Source organism: Esox lucius, chromosome 12, assembly GCF_011004845.1.
Source record: "Esox lucius isolate fEsoLuc1 chromosome 12, fEsoLuc1.pri, whole genome shotgun sequence".
Classification (NCBI taxonomy): domain Eukaryota; kingdom Metazoa; phylum Chordata; class Actinopteri; order Esociformes; family Esocidae; genus Esox; species Esox lucius.
In genome coordinates, this window is record NC_047580.1 from 31,237,435 (window position 1) to 31,257,577 (window position 20,143).

The window sequence follows — 20,143 nt, forward strand, 5'->3', positions numbered from 1 at the left end:
CCAGGTGTCTTCAATATTGAACCTTTTCACAATATTCAAATTTTCTGAGATACTGAATTTGGGGTTTTCATTAATTGTCAGTTATAATCATAAAAATGTAAAGAAAAAAACACTTGAAATATATCAGTCTGTGTGGAATGAATGTATAAATTATACAAGTTTCACTTTTTGAATGGAATTACTGAAATAAATCAACTTATTGATGATATTCTAATTTTATGCCCAGCACCTGTACATTTTATGTGATTAATGTCACAGGTTTTAAAGTTTACTTTTTGTAACATATCCTGAATAGACAGCTCATGGCATGCAATATACATAGAATGTACATGAATGTACCACAATCGATTGGGGTTCTCCAATTTTTTGTCTTCACTCTGCCTGGTTACTTGGTTGGAGGCCAAACTTATTTCAAGTTCTTGTTCCTTCCAAACCTCTTCAGTTACACAATTGTTCATTTTTTATAACCTTCACCAGGCCTATGGGTCAACACAATTCTATTGTGGAGGTCAATGGACAGTTCCTTGGACTTTATGGTCTGGATTTTCACCTGAGTTCAATTTGGAAACTAATGTTTGGAGGTATTTCAGTTTGAGTAAAAAGTGTTTTTGCTATATTGTGATGGATTATTGAATGTAGATTTAAGGTGTTATTTTTAGCCAGTTACAAATTTAGTCTATAACACAACAAAATGTGGAGAAAGTGGACAGGTCTGAATCCTTCCAAAGGCACTGTAGCTGATTGCCTATATTGTTGATTTTATACAGCCTTTTGTTCTTATATATATCAAGGGTGGCTGTATAAAAACCACAGTAATAATTTTTAAAAGTGTCCCTGTAGATGCTCTACAGATTGTCTACTGACTATCTCTAACATTTTAACTATCTACTAACCCTAACCCTTACCCATATCCTAACCCTAACCTTTATTCTATCCCTAACCTTAACCCTTATCCTTAACCTCATTCTAAACCTAACCTTAAACTTAGCAAGCAGTTGTTTATCAACCGATAGTTTGTTTAAAGTTTTTTGAAAGTTTGTTGATAGTGTTACTATCTATAGAACAACTACAGATGGAAAATGAGACTCAAAATAAAGTGTGACCAAAAACACTATCTGAAAAAATCCACACAAACCCACATATTGGATATCAGTTCAAATCCACAATGCACTAAACCATTAACATAGTGTTTCCCAATCCTGGTCCAGGGGACCCCAGTAGGGGCACGTTTTTGTTTTTGCCCTAGCATTCGCACACCTGACGTGGTCCCTTTGGGGTCCCCAGGACCAGGATTGGGAAACACTGCATTAGCAGCACTCCATCAGAACTTTCCAAAAACTGTGCCTCCTACTGTGTATATTTTCTATACGTAAATGAAATACAAGCCCTCATTCAGTTTCATCCCATGTAATTATCATCAAATTAAATTAATATTCTGAATAGTAGACTTTTATTTTGTAGGTTTCTTCATGACCATTGGACAGTGACGTCGTGCTGCTTGCAGATTAGGAGTACCTTACCTTCTCTTACCTGTGGTATTGAAAGCTCAAGGATATGACCAATATCTATTAGGTGCTTACTGGGTTGAAATAAAAGCACACGTTGAACTGTCAAAATGGAATCGCCGGTGGGGAAAGGTTTTTACAGAATGGAGATACAGAAAACTACATGGGATGTTCCTGAGCAATATGTCGAACTGAAAGCCGTTGGCTCTGGCGCTTACGGTACTGTGTGGTGAGTTGAATGGACAGTTATTGGCCGGCGTTACAAAGTTACTTTGCGCCAAACCAACAAATATTTTTATTCTTTAAAATATATCCGGCGTCTTTATAAACAGCCTACAATTGTACTTATTTTCAGTAATTATCTTTAATTTCTTCTAAAATCCGGACATCTATGTTATTGGTATATGTTTATACATGGTTCAGATTGTTTTTCTTGAATAACGAAAGAACTCTGAATATTGCCAAACAGAGACACAATTGCATTACTCAAAACAAATAAGCAAGTCGAAGCAGGTCTCAAGATAAGACAGGAATGTTGCACCATACTAAAACATTGTAGGTTGCATTCACAACATGGAGCAAGCAAACATCTTAACACATGTTCACAATAAGTTTAACCTATTTTATTGGAAAGTAATAAAACATACTCCACTATTTTGTCTCTACTAAAATAAAATCATTATTAAGTAAACTATTTTGTGTTTTTTCTTGCGTACACTGTGACATTTAACACAAATTTACTTTGACTTTTCACCTCTCATTAATTAGTTCCGCCATTGACCTGCATACCAAGGAAAAAGTTGCCATAAAGAAGCTATATCGTCCCTTTCAGTCCCTGATTCATGCCAAACGGGCTTATCGAGAACTACGACTCTTGCGCCACATCCAGAATGAAAATGTAAGTGCTTAAAGTTATCAGTTATGACATCTGGACATCTGGTATGCCTTTTTCTGGACACACATTCCTGTCACTCAGTAACATAGTGCCAATACATAACTGTCATCGATCTTCACATCAGACTAATTTGCAGTCCTGTGGACACAATGAAGTGTGGTGAATATCGGTCAACTGAACAACCAACATTCGTTCATTATTGTTTCCGCCGTTTCACTGTGTTTATTTATGTTAGTCGATTAGCGGCCCGCATGGTGTTAGTGTTTTCCCCTCAACACTTTTTTGCAGGGAACATATTCATTTCCCCAGGCCTATTGACATGCACTTTAGAGGTGATGGCTTATGTCTGACGTGTTGTCACTTGTTGTGGGAATACATCCACTCATTCGTCTCCTTCTTCCTTGCGGTTTTCCTAAAGGTGATCTGCCTCCTGAATGTCTTCACACCCGATTCCTCTCTGGAGAAATTCCAGACGTTGTGAGTGGTGGGCATTCCTGTCGGTTTTCATAGCCTGTTCAGGCAGGCTGATTGGGTTGTGCCTTGGAGTTTTACATCTCAGTGATTTAGCAAACGGCCTTATCCAGAGCAACTCACAGTGAGCAGATTATTGTTGAAAAGGAAACTATTACACTGGTCCTATGTGGGAATTGAACCCACAACCCCAAGCTCTACTCACTGAGCCACACCACATGGGAAGGCGTGCGTGTGTTTGTGCAGGTGTGCATGTATCCGTTTGTATGTCCCTGTGTGAGTGTGAGAATGTCTGTTGCTTATAGGTCTGTAAGACTCACAGACAAACACAGGAGAAACTATATAGGATGTAGCCAGTTAACAAACATTGTTATAATACATTTGTAGCACCGATTGAGGAGGTAGCTTATGTTACGTAAAGTGTGGATTTTAGTCATTGCTGGCTTGTTTTTATCATTGATGTGGTATGTCGGACTAACTGTCCCTCTCTCTCCTTCCTTCTGCAGTTATCTAGTAATGCCCTTCGTGGCGAAGGACCTCGGTCACATAATGAAGAAAAGGAGACTGACCGATCGCGTCATTGTTTACCTGTTCTACCAGTTACTACGTGGACTCAAGGTTGTTTGTTGACCGCCGCTACGAAACCACATTTATATTGCAGGCAGGCCTGCAGTTGTTGTCAGGCCTTGATAAAAAAAAGTTACAGTTCTAAGTGTATCTATTTTTCCATCCCATAGTATATCCATTCAGCAGGGATCATTCATCGGGTTTGTATTTGATTCCTTTGAATTTACAGTTCATTAAATCTCTTAAGTATATTTGACTGACCAGATCAGCCAGCATCCTTCATCACTTTCGTTTTTTCTCTTTAGGACCTTAAACCTGGTAACATCGCTGTCAACGAGAACTGTGAATTGAAGGTAAATAAGAATTGGAGGACAAGTTGCACTTAGATCTTTGGTGCATTCTGTCAGTTTTCAATTAATATTTCTCAGATTGCAAGAGAAACATACGCACATCAAGTGGGTATCAAAGACGACACTGTGTTGTTTGATTGATGTGACGACGTACGATGTCAGCTTCTCTTGTGAGATTTGCCTCTCTTTGCCTTCTCGTTTCCTTCATCTTTGTGGTCCTCAGATCCTGGACTTTGGCCTGGCCAGACATGCCGAGAGTGAGATGACAGGGTATGTAGTCACACGGTGGTACAGGTCGCCGGAGATAATCTTCAACTGGATGCACTACAGCCAATCAGGTTTGCAGTAGCAACGCGCACGCATTGATTGCTCTTTCATTTATTGGCCGGAATTGTCAACGCGTCCGGGGTTATCGTCGCTCTTGTCTGTTTGAGTCGTCTGGTATTTCATGCTTGCCTCTCTCTCTTTCTCAGTGGACCTGTGGTCAGCAGGGTGCATTCTGGCTGAGATGATCACGGGTCAGGTTCTGTTTCCAGGCAACGACAGTATCCTACTACATTCCCTCTGTCAATTAACTGAATGGCGCTTATTTCTTGAACACAACAAGATTTGTCCTGGACTGCATCCAGTTTAGATTTGGCATGTACGCCGGGACAGAAATGGCTGGTTAGGTGTACCAGACATGTTGCTTGGTGGATCAGACAGATTTTTAGTGGGGTTCCGAAATCTGTGATCATTTAAAAGACAATATTCTGCGATATCTGTGCTACTTGGACAACTCTGGTCTGAAAAGTGATAGACACTGGCTAGCAGGCTAGTGTGTCTTAGTTATCTGATGTTCTCTATCTCACGGGCCACAATGATCTGCATTTTAGTAGTTTTTGCAGACACTCCCATTCAGAGCAACTGACAGATAGTGCATGCATTAGTGTGTATATACAGTACAATAATAATAATAATAATATAGCCAGAACACTGTTCACTGATAAAACACTGTAAATGTACCGCTTGCTGTGCTTTCCACTGTGTCCCCACCTTCTCCTTAACCGCCCTGTTCAGGCATTGACCAGCTGAAGAGGATCCTCAGTGTGACAGGAACGCCGCCGCCCTCCCTGGTTCAGAAGATGCAGAGCAAAGACGTAGGCCTACTGTCACCTCAGGCTTTGGGGAACTAACCGGCAGGCTGCGGTTCGGTTTAGCTTGGTGTTTCAATCGAAAGTGCGATTCCGTCAGTGTACGTTCGACTGACACACGGTCGGACGTTGTCGGTCGTGGGAGACGGGGGGGATGGTTGTCACACTTTGTCACTAATCAGGGTGTTGGTCAGTCCCCCCCCCTCCCCAGTATCAGTATGACAACCGTAGCTGTATGTTTCGTCTCTGAGGAATTTTTCGTTATCCTAATCTAGGTGTTTGTCTTGCAGGCTCGCACATATGTGCAGAATCTCCCCATCCAAAGGAAGAAAAACTTTAAATTGGTTTTTCCCTCCTTGGATGCAAAAGGTGAGTTTGCCTGGCGTTGCTGGTGTCATAGTACCTGGTGCATCCTGGGTAATGAACATCTCAGTCTATCTGTGATTTTTGTTCCTCTTTGTATCGACAACAGTCTAAGGTCTGTGTTGACTCAGTGTTACTTCATGCTGTCTCTACCGCTCATCGCATCAAATGTTCTCACTGTTTCCCTCTTTGTCTCTCTGTCCCCCTCTATCTGTCCCTCTTTCTTCCTCTCTCCCTCTTTGTCTCTCTGTCCCCCTCTATCTGTCCCTCTTTCTTCCTCTCTCCCTCTTTGTCTCTCTGTCCCCCTCTATCTGTCCCTCTTTCTTCCTCACTCCCTCTTTGTCTCTCTGTCCCCCTCTATCTGTCCCTCTTTCTTCCTCTCTCCCTGTATGTCTCTCTGTCCAGCGGTGGACCTGCTGGAGAGAATGCTGCTGCTGGACCCGGAGACCAGGACCACAGCTAAAGAGGCCCTCACACACCCGTACTTCTCTGAGTACCATGACCCCGAATCTGAACCCGACTCCCCGCCTTACGACGACTCCTTCGAAAGTAAGGAGCTTGACGTGGGAGAGTGGAAGAGTGAGTACATCATGTCTACGCTAGATGACCTCTTACGCTGTTCTAAATATACTTCTACAGTTTTGTGTCGAGCAGGTAAAATACATTTGTCAATGAATACAAGTAATACATTTACCGGCTTATTTTATTTTCAAGTATTCTAAAATGCATCCCAGATTTGTTTTTCTCCTGTTTGTAGATGTGCAAAGTTCCTCTTTTGGAATATGATATCCTAAAATGCTCTGTGGTGTGATTAACGTGGTAAAAGTCTTTCTGCGTTTTACTAATAGGTCTGATTCACATGGAGATTATGACTTTTGACCCCAGCAACCCTGGTGCCACTGCAGTGTAGCGGACTGGATCTACAGACTCCATTTCTCCCGTTGGACGGACATGGAGGTTGTGAGCTAAATGGCCGAGCTACATGTTATAAAAAACATTGAGCTATAACATTTCACAAACTGGATCTAAGACTTAGTGAGACATGCACCATTATATTGTATGTCGTAATTTTGGGAAAAATCCTCAGGTTTTAAGGGTAGGTCATGGTGTATGCCTTTAGAAAGTGTTGTAAATTTGTATGAATGATGGACATACAGAACATTTAATTTAATAGTGCTGTTATCAAAGATAATTCAGTAATCGACCACAGACTTAGTGTTTAACCAATTGGCTGCAATGTATTTTATGTATGCACACTGTTTTTTATTTTGACTGAGTAAAACCTGAATTCAGTCTCAATTATAAACTCACTACCTCAGTTTGCATATCCTCAAGCAACATTTTTTTTTCATCTTAATTGGTAATGTGTTGGTTGCAAGAAAACACTTTCTGAATGAAAGTATAAACATATTGTCCTGTAGATGGCACCTGTTCAATTCAATACTCTGCTGCCCTCTATTCTCAACAGAGGGCAGCAGAAGCCGGGATATATGTGCTTGTGAATGGTTGGATTCATCAAGTCTCATGTAAATGTATTTTTCAGCACAACTTGTAAGTTGAAATTGGAGAGGTGAGATAGTGTATTGTATATGTGTTGTTATATTGTATTGTTTTGGTTTCTATGGATCCTATCCAAATCATTTCAGAAAACATCTATACATCTCAATAAATATTTGTTTTTACCGTTTTCTTTTTAATACAAATTGTTCAGATAATGAATCGGTCTCTTCATAGTAGCTATATCACTGGGATGGTACTCCCCTTTCGTAATAGGTCATATTGTTTTTTTAGACTGTGAGGTGTTCTTGGGATTGGGGATCTTTGTCAGTATACACACATGCTTCTGTTGAGATTTGGCTTCTGCATTCAACCTGACTCTTCTAAATGGGAGTGGTGATAGTAGCTGCCATAGTTAACCCCAGGAAAGTAACTAGAATGAGCTGCCTTCTCAGGGAAAGAACAACCGTTTATCCCCCTTGCCCACTCGGAGATTTGATATGGCATACATTAGCTTACGGGTCAGATGCTTGGACGGGGTGAAAGAAATATTCAATCTTTATTTTATTTTTGTATTTACTGACAAAAATAAGGTATATTTATACAAAAACTTGAAAATGCTAGTTATCTTGCATTGGATTTGTGCCAAACATTCCAAAGAATGGATTTCTGTTAACCATTACAATAAAGCACTGCATAAATCACTCATTGCATCTTTTTTGTGAAATGGAGGTATTTCTTCTAAGACTCTGTCATTTGATAAATAGTTAAGGTACAGTGGATATAAAAAGTCTACACACCCCTGTTAAAATGCCAGGTTATTTTAATGTAAAGGAATGAGACAAAGATAAATCATGTCAGAACTTTTTCCACCTTTAACCTATAAAGTTAACCTATAATGTGAACAATTCAATTGAAAAACAAACTGAAATCTTTGAGGAGATTTTTTTTTTATAAAATCACAATAACCTGGTTGCATAAGTGTGCACACCCTTAGAACTGCAACAAAATTATGTTATTTCTATTTCTCGAATATAGCATCTTCCTAAATTGCATATCATTTGTGTTAGGATTTTATTTCATGTTTATTGGTCCCTGCCTTGCTGCTTCAGACTGCGTTCTGCCGATTTGAGTTTGCAGTAGTAGGCCATAGGCTAAGCATGAATGTGGGGCTAGCCCCTCTTTCACAATGCAATGTACATTGTACGTGTGAAAATATTAATACGCATGCTCAGAATGTTAGTGTGATCAATGTAGAGCACACAAATTTGATGCCAAGTGGGGCTGCCAGCCGGTAGCCGACATGGTGCCCATCAGCCACTGAATATTGTCATCACTCAAACTGCTGGTAAAAGTAACCACAGGTTTAACGTGGAGTAGTTTTTGAAGAAAAAGCGGCTAACGGTTAGTATACAAAAGAAGGCACTCTTCGGTTTTCCATGTCTGCTATTTGGTGGAGATGGTACTTGGTCGAGGATGGGTTACAACGATTTGAAACATCTTTCTGAGAGGATTGCAAAACATGAGAGCAGCGGGAGTCATCTGGACAATGCTATATAATTGGGCTTACTTGGAAGGGTAAATGTCTCAGCCCAAGTTGACAGTGCATACAGGCACTCCATTGAGCAGCATAACAAACAGGTGGAGGAAAACAGGTACGTTCTCAGTAGTATCATAACATATTAAACTGCGTGGAAAATGTGAAACCGCACTGCAGGGGCACGACGAGTCGATGAACTCCCTGAATCCTGGAATATTCAGATGCATTTCCGAGACTGTGTGAGGGTGATTTGATACATCAGAGGCACTATGACGCTCAGCCCATCTTCAAAGGTACTTCCAGCACTGTACAAAATGTATGAAGTGTACAGGGAGGACATACCCAAGCAAGTGGACAAAACATAATTTGTTGCAATACAGGCAGATGAGACAACTAATGTCTCCTGTAAATAACAAATGGTGGTTGTGTTGCAATACATGTTGCCTGACAATAAAGTGACAGAGAGGTTTTTGGAGTTTGTGGAAGTCAAAGATAAAACTGGACTCGGCCTCTCTAATAGCTACTAGGGTGTGCTGGAACCACTGAAGCTGGGAGAAAAGCTGATTGCTCAGACTTATGATGATGTGGCTGTAATGAGTGGAAACGTCGAAGGGGCACAGATGCTAAAGAAAGAGACATACCCACATGCCCAGTTTGTTGACTGCTATGCTCACCAGCTGAACCTGAGCTATAACAACACAGATACAATACACTATCTCACCTCTCCAATTTCAAGCTTGCAGGTGTTTTTGCAGATTTAACTCAGATTTTCTCATAGAGCTCCACTACTGTGGAATGATCTGCCAATTAAGGTTAGAAATGCAAACTCAGTGCAAACTTTCAAGTGTCCTAAAATTCGGCCTTAGGGAGTTTTTCCTAGCCACTGAAATCCAACACTACTGTTGTTTGCTCCTTGGGGTTTAAGGCTGGGTGTCTCTGTAAAGCACTTTGTGACAACTGCTGTTGTAAAAAGGGCTTTATAAATACATTTGATTGATTGATTAACTGTTTTTGCCACCTTTTTCTCTGGTGCTCCAAAACGTGTTGCGGCACTTGCTGAGGCAACACAGAGACGCATTCCAAGGCCACCCGCTGTACATGGAACTGTCAATGCAGTTTGGGAAAACCGTGCTGCGCTGCTCCTGCGTTTGGAGGACAAACGCACACAACCAGGATGGGATGAGGCCACCATAAGTGAGGCAAACGGCCTGTCAAAAAAACTCTGGGTCCAAGCCTTTCTGCAGCTGCTGGAATTAGTTTTCTTCCTTATGCCAGAAGTTGATGTTTTATACAACACTCTGCAAAAACGGAGCATCGATGCATCTCGGATTAGCAGTGCGCACCCCCGGTTCAAGGAGAATGTCCAGAATATGCGGAAGCAAACTGATGAATGGGCTGCCACCGTTCACGATGGAACAGACGAGCCAAGCCTAAGAGTAACCAACACAGCACCGTTGATGAAGGAGGCATGCGACACAGTCATCTCCCAGGTTGAAGTCTGAGCAGACCACTCTGTACCTCCACCCAGAGCTTCACACTGGTAAGACGGCCCTGTCTCTGTTAAGATCCATCCATGAGAACAACCTAGAAGAGGCTTTTGCTGAGAGCGTCACTCTGCTGAAAATTATCATAACAACACCTGTGACGACATCCGAGTCATTTACATACAAAAACGCCACAGCGGCTAAGAGCTGTTCTTTGGCACGACACATCAAGTGTACATTGGCAGAAATCACACATATAAACCCAACAGATGCTTTGTTGATATTCTAAACTGGTTACCAACGCACTTAGAGCAGTAAAATAACCCGTGACATATGGCCTCGTCCACCAAGGCTATCAGTCAATAATCATTCAAGATGCAAAGCACCCGGTTTTTAATAGTAGTCTAAAGATGTGTCACATGAAAGTTTAACGTGGATTGTACTGGGTTCCGTCTGTTAGCTCCATTTAAAGGAGCACACAATCGCTGAAACCAAGGTGTACTCTGTGAACAAAAAATAAATGCAAGTCTTCTGAAATGTAACCTGTTACGCTTGGGATTTAGCCTATGCTTTTACCGTAGTTTATGTCTGCCACTACATGATATTTACAAGAGCAAAATGAGTTTCATCTGTCTATTTCGCATAACCAAAGGCGTGAGCTCAGTTCCGCCTGGCTCTGGTTCTGCCCAATTTAGTACCTGCTGACAAAAGATCCCTTTATGTTGGTTTAGAAACCTTGACATATGTGCTCTTCCCTCTGGCTATTTTGTGGTTTGACATTTAATCTTTCAAGTCAACTCCCAACAACTTGAGTCATAGGGATTAAGTAGTTATGATTATGTGCCTGTGGATTTTAACTGCCATGATGGAATTTAAGTGTTTAAGGTACATTTATATATTTAGCAAAAGGGCTAAGTTTTTCACCTTAACGTGGTGGAGGGGTTTGAGTACCCAAGTGACCCTAGGAGCTATGTTGTCTGGGGCTATATGCCCCTGGTAGGGTCTCCCAAGGCAAACAGGTCTTAGGCGACGGGTCAGACTAAGAGCGGTTCAAAACCCCCTTAATGAAGAATAAAATTTTGAGTACCGTGACGTCGCCCGGTATGGCGCAGCCGGGGCCCCACCCTGGAGCCAGGCCCGGGGTTGGGGCTCGTATGCGAGCGCCTGGTGGCCGGGCCTTCCTCCATGGGGCCCGGCCGGGCTCAGCCCGAACGGGCGACGTGGGGCCGCCCTCCCGTGGGCCCACCACCCACAGGAGGGACCATAAGGGGCCGGTGTGAAGAGGATCGGGCGGCAGTCGAAGGCAGGGGCCTAGACAACCCGATCTCTGGACACGGAAACTGGCTCTAGGGACGTGGAATGTCACCTCGCTGGCGGGGAAGGAGCCTGAGTTAGTGCGTGAGGTTGAGAGGTTCCGATTAGAGGTAGTCGGGATCACCTCTACGCACGGCTTGGGCTCTGGAACCACACTCCTTGAGAGAGGATGGACTCTTCACCACTCTGGAGTTGCCCATGGTGAGAGGCGGCGGGCTGGTGTGGGTTTGCTTATAGCTCCCCAGCTCTGCCGCCATGTGTTGGAGTTTACCCCGGTGAACGAGAGGGTCGTTTCTCTGCGCCAACGGGCCGAACGGCAGTGCAGAGTACCCGACCTTCTTGGAGTCTCTGGGAGGGGTGCTGGAAAGTGCTCCGACTGGGGACTCTATTGTTCTACTGGGGGACTTCAACGCCCGTGTGGACAACGACAGTGACACCTGGAGGGGCGTGATTGGGAGGAACGGCCCCCCTGATCTGAACCCGAGTGGTGTTCAGTTATTGGACTTCTGTGCTAGTCACAGTTTGTCCATAACGAACACCATGTTCAAGCATAAGGGTGTCCATCAGTGCACGTGGCACCAGGACACCCTAGGCCGCAGGTCGATGATCGACTTTGTTGTCGTCTCATCTGACCTGCGGCCGTATGTCTTGGACACTCGGGTGAAGAGAGGGGCGGAGCTGTCAACTGATCACCACCTGGTGGTGAGTTGGATCCGATGGCGGGGGAGGAAGCTGGACAGACTCTGCAGGCCCAAGCGTACTGTAAGGGTCTGCTGGGAACGTCTGGCCGAGTCTCCTGTCAGAGAGATCTTTAACTCCCACCTCCGGCAGAGCTTCGACTGGATCCCGAGGGAGGTTGGAGATATTGAGTCCGAGTGGACCATGTTCTCCACCGCCATTGTCGAAGCGGCCGCTCGGTGCTGTGGCCGTAAGGTCTCCGGTGCCTGTCGAGGTGGCAATCCCCGAACCCGGTGGTGGACACCGGAAGTAAGGGATGCCGTCAAGCTGAAGAAGGAGTCCTATCAGGCCTGGTTGGCTTGTGGGACTCCTGAGGCAGCTGACGGGTACCGACAGGCCAAGCGGGCTGCAGCCCGGGTGGTTGTGGAGGCAAAAACTCGGGCCTGGGAGGAGTTCGGTGAGGCCATGGAGAAGGACTATCGGCTGGCCTCGAAGAGATTCTGGCAAACCACCCGGTGCCTCAGGAGAGGGAAACAGTGCCCTACCAACGCTGTTTACAGTAGAGGTGGGCAGCTGTTGACCTCAACTGAGGATGTCGTCGGGCGGTGGAAGGAGTACTTCGAGGATCTCCTCAATCCCGCTGACACGTCTTCCATTGAGGAAGCAGAAGATGAGGGCTCAGAGGTGGACTCGTCCATCACCCGGGCTGAAGTCACAGAGGTGGTCAAGAAACTCCTCGGTGGCAAGGCACCGGGGGTTGATGAGATCCGCCCTGAGTACCTCAAGTCTCTGGATGTTGTGGGGCTGTCTTGGTTGACACGCCTGTGCAACATCGCGTGGCGGTCGGGGACAGTGCCTCTGGGATGGCAGAACGGGGTGGTGGTCCCTCTTTTTAAGAAGGGGGACCGGAGGGTGTGTTCCAACTATAGGGGGATCACACTTCTCAGCCTCCCCGAAAAGTCTATGCCAGGGTTCTGGAGAGGAGAATACGGCCGATAGTAGAACCTCGGATTCAGGAGGAACAGTGTGGTTTTCGTCCGGGCCGTGGAACACTGGACCAGCTCTATACCCTCTACGGGGTGTTGGAGGGTTCATGGGAGTTTGCCCAACCAATCCACATGTGTTTTGTGGATTTGGAGAAGGCATTCGACTGTGTCCCTCGCGGCATCTTGTGGAGGGTGCTTGGGGAATATGGGGTCCTGGGTCCTTTGCTAAGGGCTGTCAGGTCCCTGTACAACCGAAGCAGGAGCTTGGTCCGCATTGCTGGCAGTAAGTCAGACTTGTTCCCAGTGCATGTTGGACTCCGGCAGGGCTGCCCTTTGTCACCGGTTCTGTTTGTCATTTTTATGGACAGAATTTCTAGGCGCAGCCAGGGACCACACGATTTCGTCTCTTTGCAGATGATGTTGTTGTGTTGGCCCCTTCTAACCTGGACCTTCAGCATGCACTGGGACGGTTTGCAGCCGAGTGTGAAGCGATGGGGATGAAAATCAGTACCTCCAAATCTGAGGCCATGGTCCTCAGTCGGAAAAGGGTGGCTTGCCCACTTCAGGTTGGTGGAGAGTGCCTGCCTCAAGTGGAGGAGTTTAAGTATCTAGCGGTCTTGTTCACGAGTGAGGGAAGGATGGAACGGGAGATTGATAGACGGATCGGTGCAGCTTCTGCAGTAATGCAGTCGATGTATCGGTCTGTCGTGGTGAAGAAAGAGCTGAGCCGCAAGGCGAAGCTCTCGATTTACCAGTCAATCTACGTTCCTACTCTCACCTATGGTCATGAGCTTTGGGTCATGACCGAAAGGACAAGATCCCGGATACAGGCGGCCAAAATGAGCTTTCTCCGCAGGGTGGCTGGGCGATCCCTTAGAGATAGGGTGAGAAGCTCGGTCACCCAGGAGGAGCTCAGAGTAGAGCCGCTGCTCCTCCACATCGAGAGGGGTCAGCTGAGGTGGCTTGGGCATCTTTTTCGGATGCCTCCGGAACGCCTTCCTGGGAAGGTGTTCTGGTCCCGTCCCACCGGGAGGAGACCCCGGGGAAGACCTAGGACACGCTGGAGGGACTATGTCTCCCGGCTGGCCTGGGAACGCCTCGGTGTCCCCCCGGAAGAGCTAGAGGAAGTGTCTGGGGAGAGGGAAGTCTGGGCATACCTTCTGCAGATGTCATTACCATCGCATCAGAAAACATATTTTATTCTTTATTATTTTGTCAGTTAGTTTGGCCACATAAAGAAATAGTCATTTTAAATCTGTAATCAATTAACATGGGGTTTTACTCGCTGTGGTTACATACCTTCCCATATCCATTAACAATGAATTTGTTATTTAATGTAATTCAGTTATATTCAAACAAGCAAATTGTGCTATTTTTGTTATGGTGAAAATCTAGAAAGTCATTACCACCACATGTTGATATGGTAATGATATTAGTGGTAATGACAATTGCCTATTTTGGGGATTTAATTGCCAGGTCAACATAGTTGCTTGGTTATGATCAGCTATCAGTTGACAATTTATAATATAATGAGCTGTTATTTTCTTTAAGCTGAGGAGTTATAGCTGATTTGGTAATATTCTTTCACATATTTGGAAATATTATATATCACATATTTTGAGCTTTCGAGAAGTTCCTCAGATATGTACAGTATATAGTTCCCATTTATTTGAAGTTTTCTTTTATCAAATTAATTCATAGTTCCCAGTAAAATCACAGAAAGTGTAATTTGAGGAAAAATGTATAAAACAAGTTAAATGCATCTATTACAGAATCATGTAATTGAAAACAATTATTTAGGTGTCTATCTAAAATGTAAAAGACAAGTCTAACATTGAGACAAAAACCTTGTATGTAGAAGATCACACTAAAAAGATCATCTGCAGCCATATTCTAGCAAATTGTTTTGTCAATTTATGTAAATAGAATAGAAAGAAACATCACACGAATTGAATAGAACACAGATTTATTCAGGTTGTTTTGGTGGTTCATGGTCAATTACATTCATAAATCTGGGTATATGAGTCAGACATTTTTGGTCAGAATAAAAAGAAATAAAAACAGGAAGAAAATGCTGTTTGCATACCTCAGTGGAAAACCCATTCTCGCTTGAAAAGGGAGAGTTAAGAGTTAACTATAGATTTGACCAAAGAGCAATGGGGCGGGGCGGACAACTAGAGCAGACAACTACTCCGTCTTAACACTGAGTGGACAACATGGCACCTCCCTCCCATTCAAATGTTGTTGTGCGATATTGTGTGCAAACTAGTGTGTGGGAAACTAGTGTCGCCCTAAGACAAACTGTCACAGCATTGCCCACCAAATGTGTCCCCATAACTGGTCCATTCAGCAAATAAAATCACGTCTTTCTGCCTCCATATTGTGGCGCACCGGATATTTGAGTGCTCAATATTCTAGTGCTCTGAATATTTGAGGCACAGGACACTCAAGAGGGAACGGGGAAAAAAAACATTGATAATTGGGATAGAAAACATCTGATCGGTGGACCTGTAACTGGGGTAGTGTAACTGGTTTGGTTGTCAAGGAAGAGAGGGAAGACAGTAGGAGCGGGGAAAGCTGGTCGGTGTTTAGAAGCGTTTATGTGAGGAGACTGTGGAGACGCGGGACATGGAGATTCCACCACCGCTGCCGCCGCCGCTGCTGCTTCCCATGCTGAAGCTGCCGCCTCCGCCGCCAAAGCCGCTTTTCAGCGACATGGCACTGCCGCCGCCGTAGCCGAAGCCACTGCCGCCACCGCCGCCACCACCACCTCCCATGCTGTATCCTCCGCCTCCGCCTCCGCCCATGCCGAATCCGCCACCTCCGCCTCCACCCATGCCGAATCCGCCGCCTCCTGGGGAACATGGAAGCGGCAGGGTCAGTACTCACACTGACAATGAAGATAACCAGACTGAATGGAAATGCATGGTTCTGAGGGTCTTACCGCCGCCGCCTCCGCTGCTGGAAGACTGTATGTGGATGGTGGTTGAACCGCCTCCAGAGGTAATCCTTTGAAAAGATTATTTGATTAGTTGACAAGTTCACTAAGCGAGTACCTCTGTAGAGAAGGCTTTCCAGTACTCATGTTTCTAGGTGTATTTTCAGTCCGTGCATTATCGTCCCATTTGGTTTCGCCACCTAATTGGCTCACCTTTCTTCCTCTCCTTCCAGCAGCTTCCTGTAGGTGGCGATCTCAATGTCCAGGGCCAGTTTGACGTTCATCAACTCCTGGTACTCGCGCACCTGCCGGGCCATGTCCTGCTTGGCTTTCTGAAGGGCATCCTCCAGATCCCTGATGCGGAGCTTGGCGTCCTTCACCGCCATCTCCCCGCGCTCTTCAGCCTCGGCGATCTGGTTTTCCAGGTTGCCACGCTATAAGGTAAAGAAAAGGCAAAAGTCTTAAAATAAAGTTTAGAATGATACTTTACAGGATGTCTTTTTGTGCAAGAGCTGACGCCATTTTGATGTCTGCGACACTACCTGTGTTTTGACGTTTTCAATCTCGTTTTGGATGCGGCTGATCATGCGGTTCAGCTCGGCGATCTCTGATTTGGTGTTCCGCAGGTCATCACCATACTGTCCTGCAGAGGACTTCATTTCTTCAAACTGTAAGGCAAACAGGATTTGCCAAGTCATTAGTCATCGTGGAGCTTACATATTATATTTGGCTGTACCTCATCTTTCCAAAATCTGTAGTAAAATGCCGTGGTCTTTCACCTTCTGCTTGTACCAGGACTCGGCCTCCGCTCTGCTGCGGTTGGCAATTTCTTCGTACTGGGCGCGCACTTCAGCCACGATGGAGTCCATGTCCAGGTTACGGCTGTTGTCCATCTCAACCACCACAGAGGTGTCCTTGATCTGGCCCTGCAGCTCATTAAGCTCCTGAAGAGAAAACCAGAGAAGAAGAAGGAAGTCAGGAGAGGCACACTGCGGAAAATGTTTTATTTACATCACAGAACCTCAAAGATAAACACTTGTTTGTTGTTTTGACATGTGCCCCCACCGCTTCGTAGACGGCCCTGAGGAAGTTGATCTCATCCTGAAGGGCATCGACCCGAGCCTCCAGCTCAACCTTGTTCATGTAGGCACCGTCAACATCCTTCTTGAGGAGGACAAACTCGTTCTCCACTGCAGCCCGCTTGTTGATTTCATCCTCGTATCTGCAGAAACAGATTGCATGTGGTTATATGGGCCATAATTCTGGAAGCAGAGCATTCTGATGTATGAGCAAATACGAAAATGGGTTCCCTCACGACTCATACACTCTGAAGGAGAGTGCCATCTAAATTAATCAACTGTAAAGGGAAACGTTTATTGTGTCAAACTCACTTGTTCTTGAAGTCCTCCACTAGGTTCTGCATGTTCTTCAGCTCTCCTTCCAACTTGACCTTCTCTCCTCCCAGGCCGTCGAGCTGCCTGCGCAGGTTGGCGATGTAGGCCTCAAACATGGCATCGATGTTGGAGCGGGTGGTGGTCTGGTCCTGCAGGAGGCTCCACTTGGTCTCCAGCATCTTGTTCTGCTGCTCCAGGAAGCGCACCTGTTCGTACATAGGAATAGAGAAACAGTCAGTTGTGGTATGCTCTGCTAGAAACAGCCTTGCAGGGCTGCATCCGTTATATTGAGGATACACATTTTGATAGGCAACAGTTGTATCTTGTGAAGTAATTACCTTGGTCACATTGACAATTTTTTTGCGTGTTTATTATTAAGCGGTAACATTTCAGAGTTGTATGGTTTTGTATTGGGTTATTCTCATGCAAAGCCGCCATTATTCCACCCTTAGCGTGGCCCAACAGGACTGACAAGCACAAACAGCCCTTTGTGTGGACTTTTGTAGGTGCTTAGTTGTGACCTCGGGGCAGGGGTGGAGATGAAGGGATCAGTCGACTTTAGATCTCACGGTTCCATGAGAGTGTTCTGTTCAAGTGAGTTCATGTCGGAATAACCAGGTTGAAAACAAGTTTCAACTATGGTTCCTGAACATTCCTTTCAGACGAGGTACATGGGCGAGGCTGCACATCCCTGAGGGAGGGAGGGAGATGTCTTAGCCTGCCACGCCCGATCCATGCCCCTATTATCACCAAATGGGAGGCGCCAGCAGAAAAGGCCGGGTGGCCCCACCTTAGCCTCAGGTGGAATGTCTCGTGAATGAACTTGCCTTCTAACACAAACTTTAATTATTGGACACGATTCGGTGAGATCTTAGAATTACCAGTCTGAGGGCATTTACTGTCATGTTTTGGTCAAACGAGTAGAATTTGGACAGGAAGCGGTAACGGAATAAAACGTTGATTATTAACTTACACCGAGTAAATAAAACCTTTTTGAGTAAAACAAAAAAAAGGCAAGCGAGGTTACAGAAAACTATCTGGCTGATCAAAAATAAAAGCAGTTGTGAGTTAGTTGTGTGTTAGTGTCTAAAACGTTGACAGCATTTTACCAAAAGGGTGTGGTCTATAAAACTGCAGTCTGAAGTAGTGTTCAGTATTCCGTTATTTAGGAATAGTCTTTAACTCCACTCCTTGCTGTTTCACACGGATGGATAAAGTATATTATTAGACATGTTAGCATAAAAGGTGGGCAGATGTGTTTCTTCAGTGTCTCTGACGGTTACGACGGAGAAACGGGAGAGAGCAGAAACTGTCAGGGAACCCTGTCAGAGTGATGGTTTTATTAAAAACCAGCCAGTCCCTTCCTGCCTCTTTAGCAATGGGGATATAACCTGATCCTGTCCCTCGCTCCACTCTGAGTGGCTGCGTGGTCATAAGATCCCCCTGGGGTAGGGTTTCCAAACTCACCTCCTTCCAACGCACAAAAGAAAACTACTCAAGCAGGGAGCACCAATGTGCTTTCAGTTTTAATGCAACAGGCTGCATGTTGGGACCCTGACCACCTGAGAATATGATACGCAGCTGATTTTGAGGTAGCAGTTACAGCCACTATAGATCTCTGTATTTGCTTTCAGAGCGAGTGCAAACTGGTTCCTATGGTATATGGTCAGGATTTCCGGGTGCTGCATAATCACCGACTGTGAAATATTTAAATATTTGATGAACTCTACAGTAGCATATGAGAAACAGAAACTTTGCAGCAATATGTATGCAGTTTGCAACAAGAACCATAAAACAACATCCCATGTATTGTAAATTGCTATTGTAAATTGTCCTTTTGCAGCGCTCTTGCAGTAACTCAGCACATGTTTTATTGTAACATATGGTAGATATATTTTGATAAACGTGGACGGTCCCATAGCGGGTGGCATGCTTGACATCTTCCTACAATTAAAACCTTTAAGAGAATAGAATACTGACCTTGTCAATGAAGGAGGCAAAGCGGTTGTTGAGGCCTTTGATCTGTTCCTTCTCCTGTGTGCGGACGGTCTGGATGTTGGGGTCGATCTCCAGGTTGAGGGGGGCTAGCAGGCTTGAATTGACTGTGACAGCTGTGATGGGGGCGAAGCCTCCGCCGCCGCCGCCACCCATGCCGTAGCCTCCACCGCCGCCGCCGCCCATGCCGTAGCCTCCACCGCCGCCGCCCAGGCTGAAACCTCCGCCGCCACCGCCCAAGCCGAAACCTCCACCGCCGCCGCCCATTCCGAAGCCTCCACCGCCTCCGCCGCCGCCGCCGCTGCTCATGTAGCTGAAACTAGAGCCCCCGCCGGAGCCACCACCGCCCATGCCGAAGCCGCCCCCTGCTCCGCTGCGTCTAACTTGCACGGTGCTCATACGGCTGCCAGAGGGGGCTGCAGAGGATGAGAAACTGGAAAAGCTCCTCCTAACATTTCCACCGCCGCCGGATCCGAAGCCGCCACCGCTGAAACTACCGCCGCCACCGCTGAAACCACCGCCGCCGGAGCTGTACCCTGCAATCATGCTACCGCTACTCCTGGGGTTGGACATGGCTGCAGCTGTTCTGATCCACTGACAGGGGGTGAAAGAAAGGGAGAGAGAGACAGAGGCAGATAGGACTGGTGGAGCAGTTGAGCTCACTAAGAGGAAAGTAAGGTCCCTCTTGAGTGAGTCTTCCCCGGACGCGGCGGGCTTATATCCACCTCTGGGAGGGGGTGTGTGGGTGGGCTGGGTCCGGCTCAGGGCTCCTCCCCGGCTACGGTCGGCCTCCTGGTTCTCACCTGATGGATTTGAGCGACCCAGCTTGTTGGACCGGGATCGGGGCCAGCCCCTGTAAACAGATACTGCTCAGACACACCCAGGTGTGAGTACAGAGGAATGACAGAGGGACCCCAGGGGAGAGGGGAAGACAGCAAGACCGGCCAACCTATTCACACAGGGCCAGCTTTCCTGTCCGTCGACCAGAGTCTTTACTATATCATGTCTGTCAAAGTGTCGTGGGGGTGGGGTG

At 45.7% G+C, this 20,143-nt stretch overlaps 2 protein-coding genes across 2 annotated transcripts; one reads left to right on the forward strand and one right to left on the reverse strand.

The window, feature by feature from the left end:
• The first annotated feature begins 1,516 nt into the window (after positions 1–1,516).
• Positions 1,517–7,485, forward strand: zgc:171775 (STKc_p38 domain-containing protein). The gene is made up of 12 exons (XM_010893390.3): positions 1,517–1,734; positions 2,274–2,403; positions 2,819–2,877; positions 3,378–3,489; positions 3,609–3,638; positions 3,744–3,791; positions 4,012–4,126; positions 4,262–4,333; positions 4,848–4,927; positions 5,212–5,290; positions 5,690–5,863; positions 6,133–7,485. Exons 1-12 carry the CDS (start codon positions 1,616–1,618, stop codon positions 6,192–6,194), a joined length of 1,080 nt encoding a protein of 359 aa, XP_010891692.1. The 5' UTR covers positions 1,517–1,615; the 3' UTR covers positions 6,195–7,485.
• A 7,737-nt stretch (positions 7,486–15,222) lies between these two features.
• On the reverse strand, positions 15,223–19,978 carry LOC105023873 (intermediate filament protein ON3-like). The gene is made up of 8 exons (XM_010893391.4): positions 19,096–19,978; positions 17,113–17,321; positions 16,787–16,943; positions 16,501–16,665; positions 16,264–16,389; positions 15,935–16,155; positions 15,728–15,792; positions 15,223–15,637 (listed from the first exon to the last, which is right to left on the reverse strand). Exons 1-8 carry the CDS (start codon positions 19,681–19,683, stop codon positions 15,372–15,374), a joined length of 1,797 nt encoding a protein of 598 aa, XP_010891693.3. The 5' UTR covers positions 19,684–19,978; the 3' UTR covers positions 15,223–15,371.
• Positions 19,979–20,143: the final 165 nt, after the last annotated feature.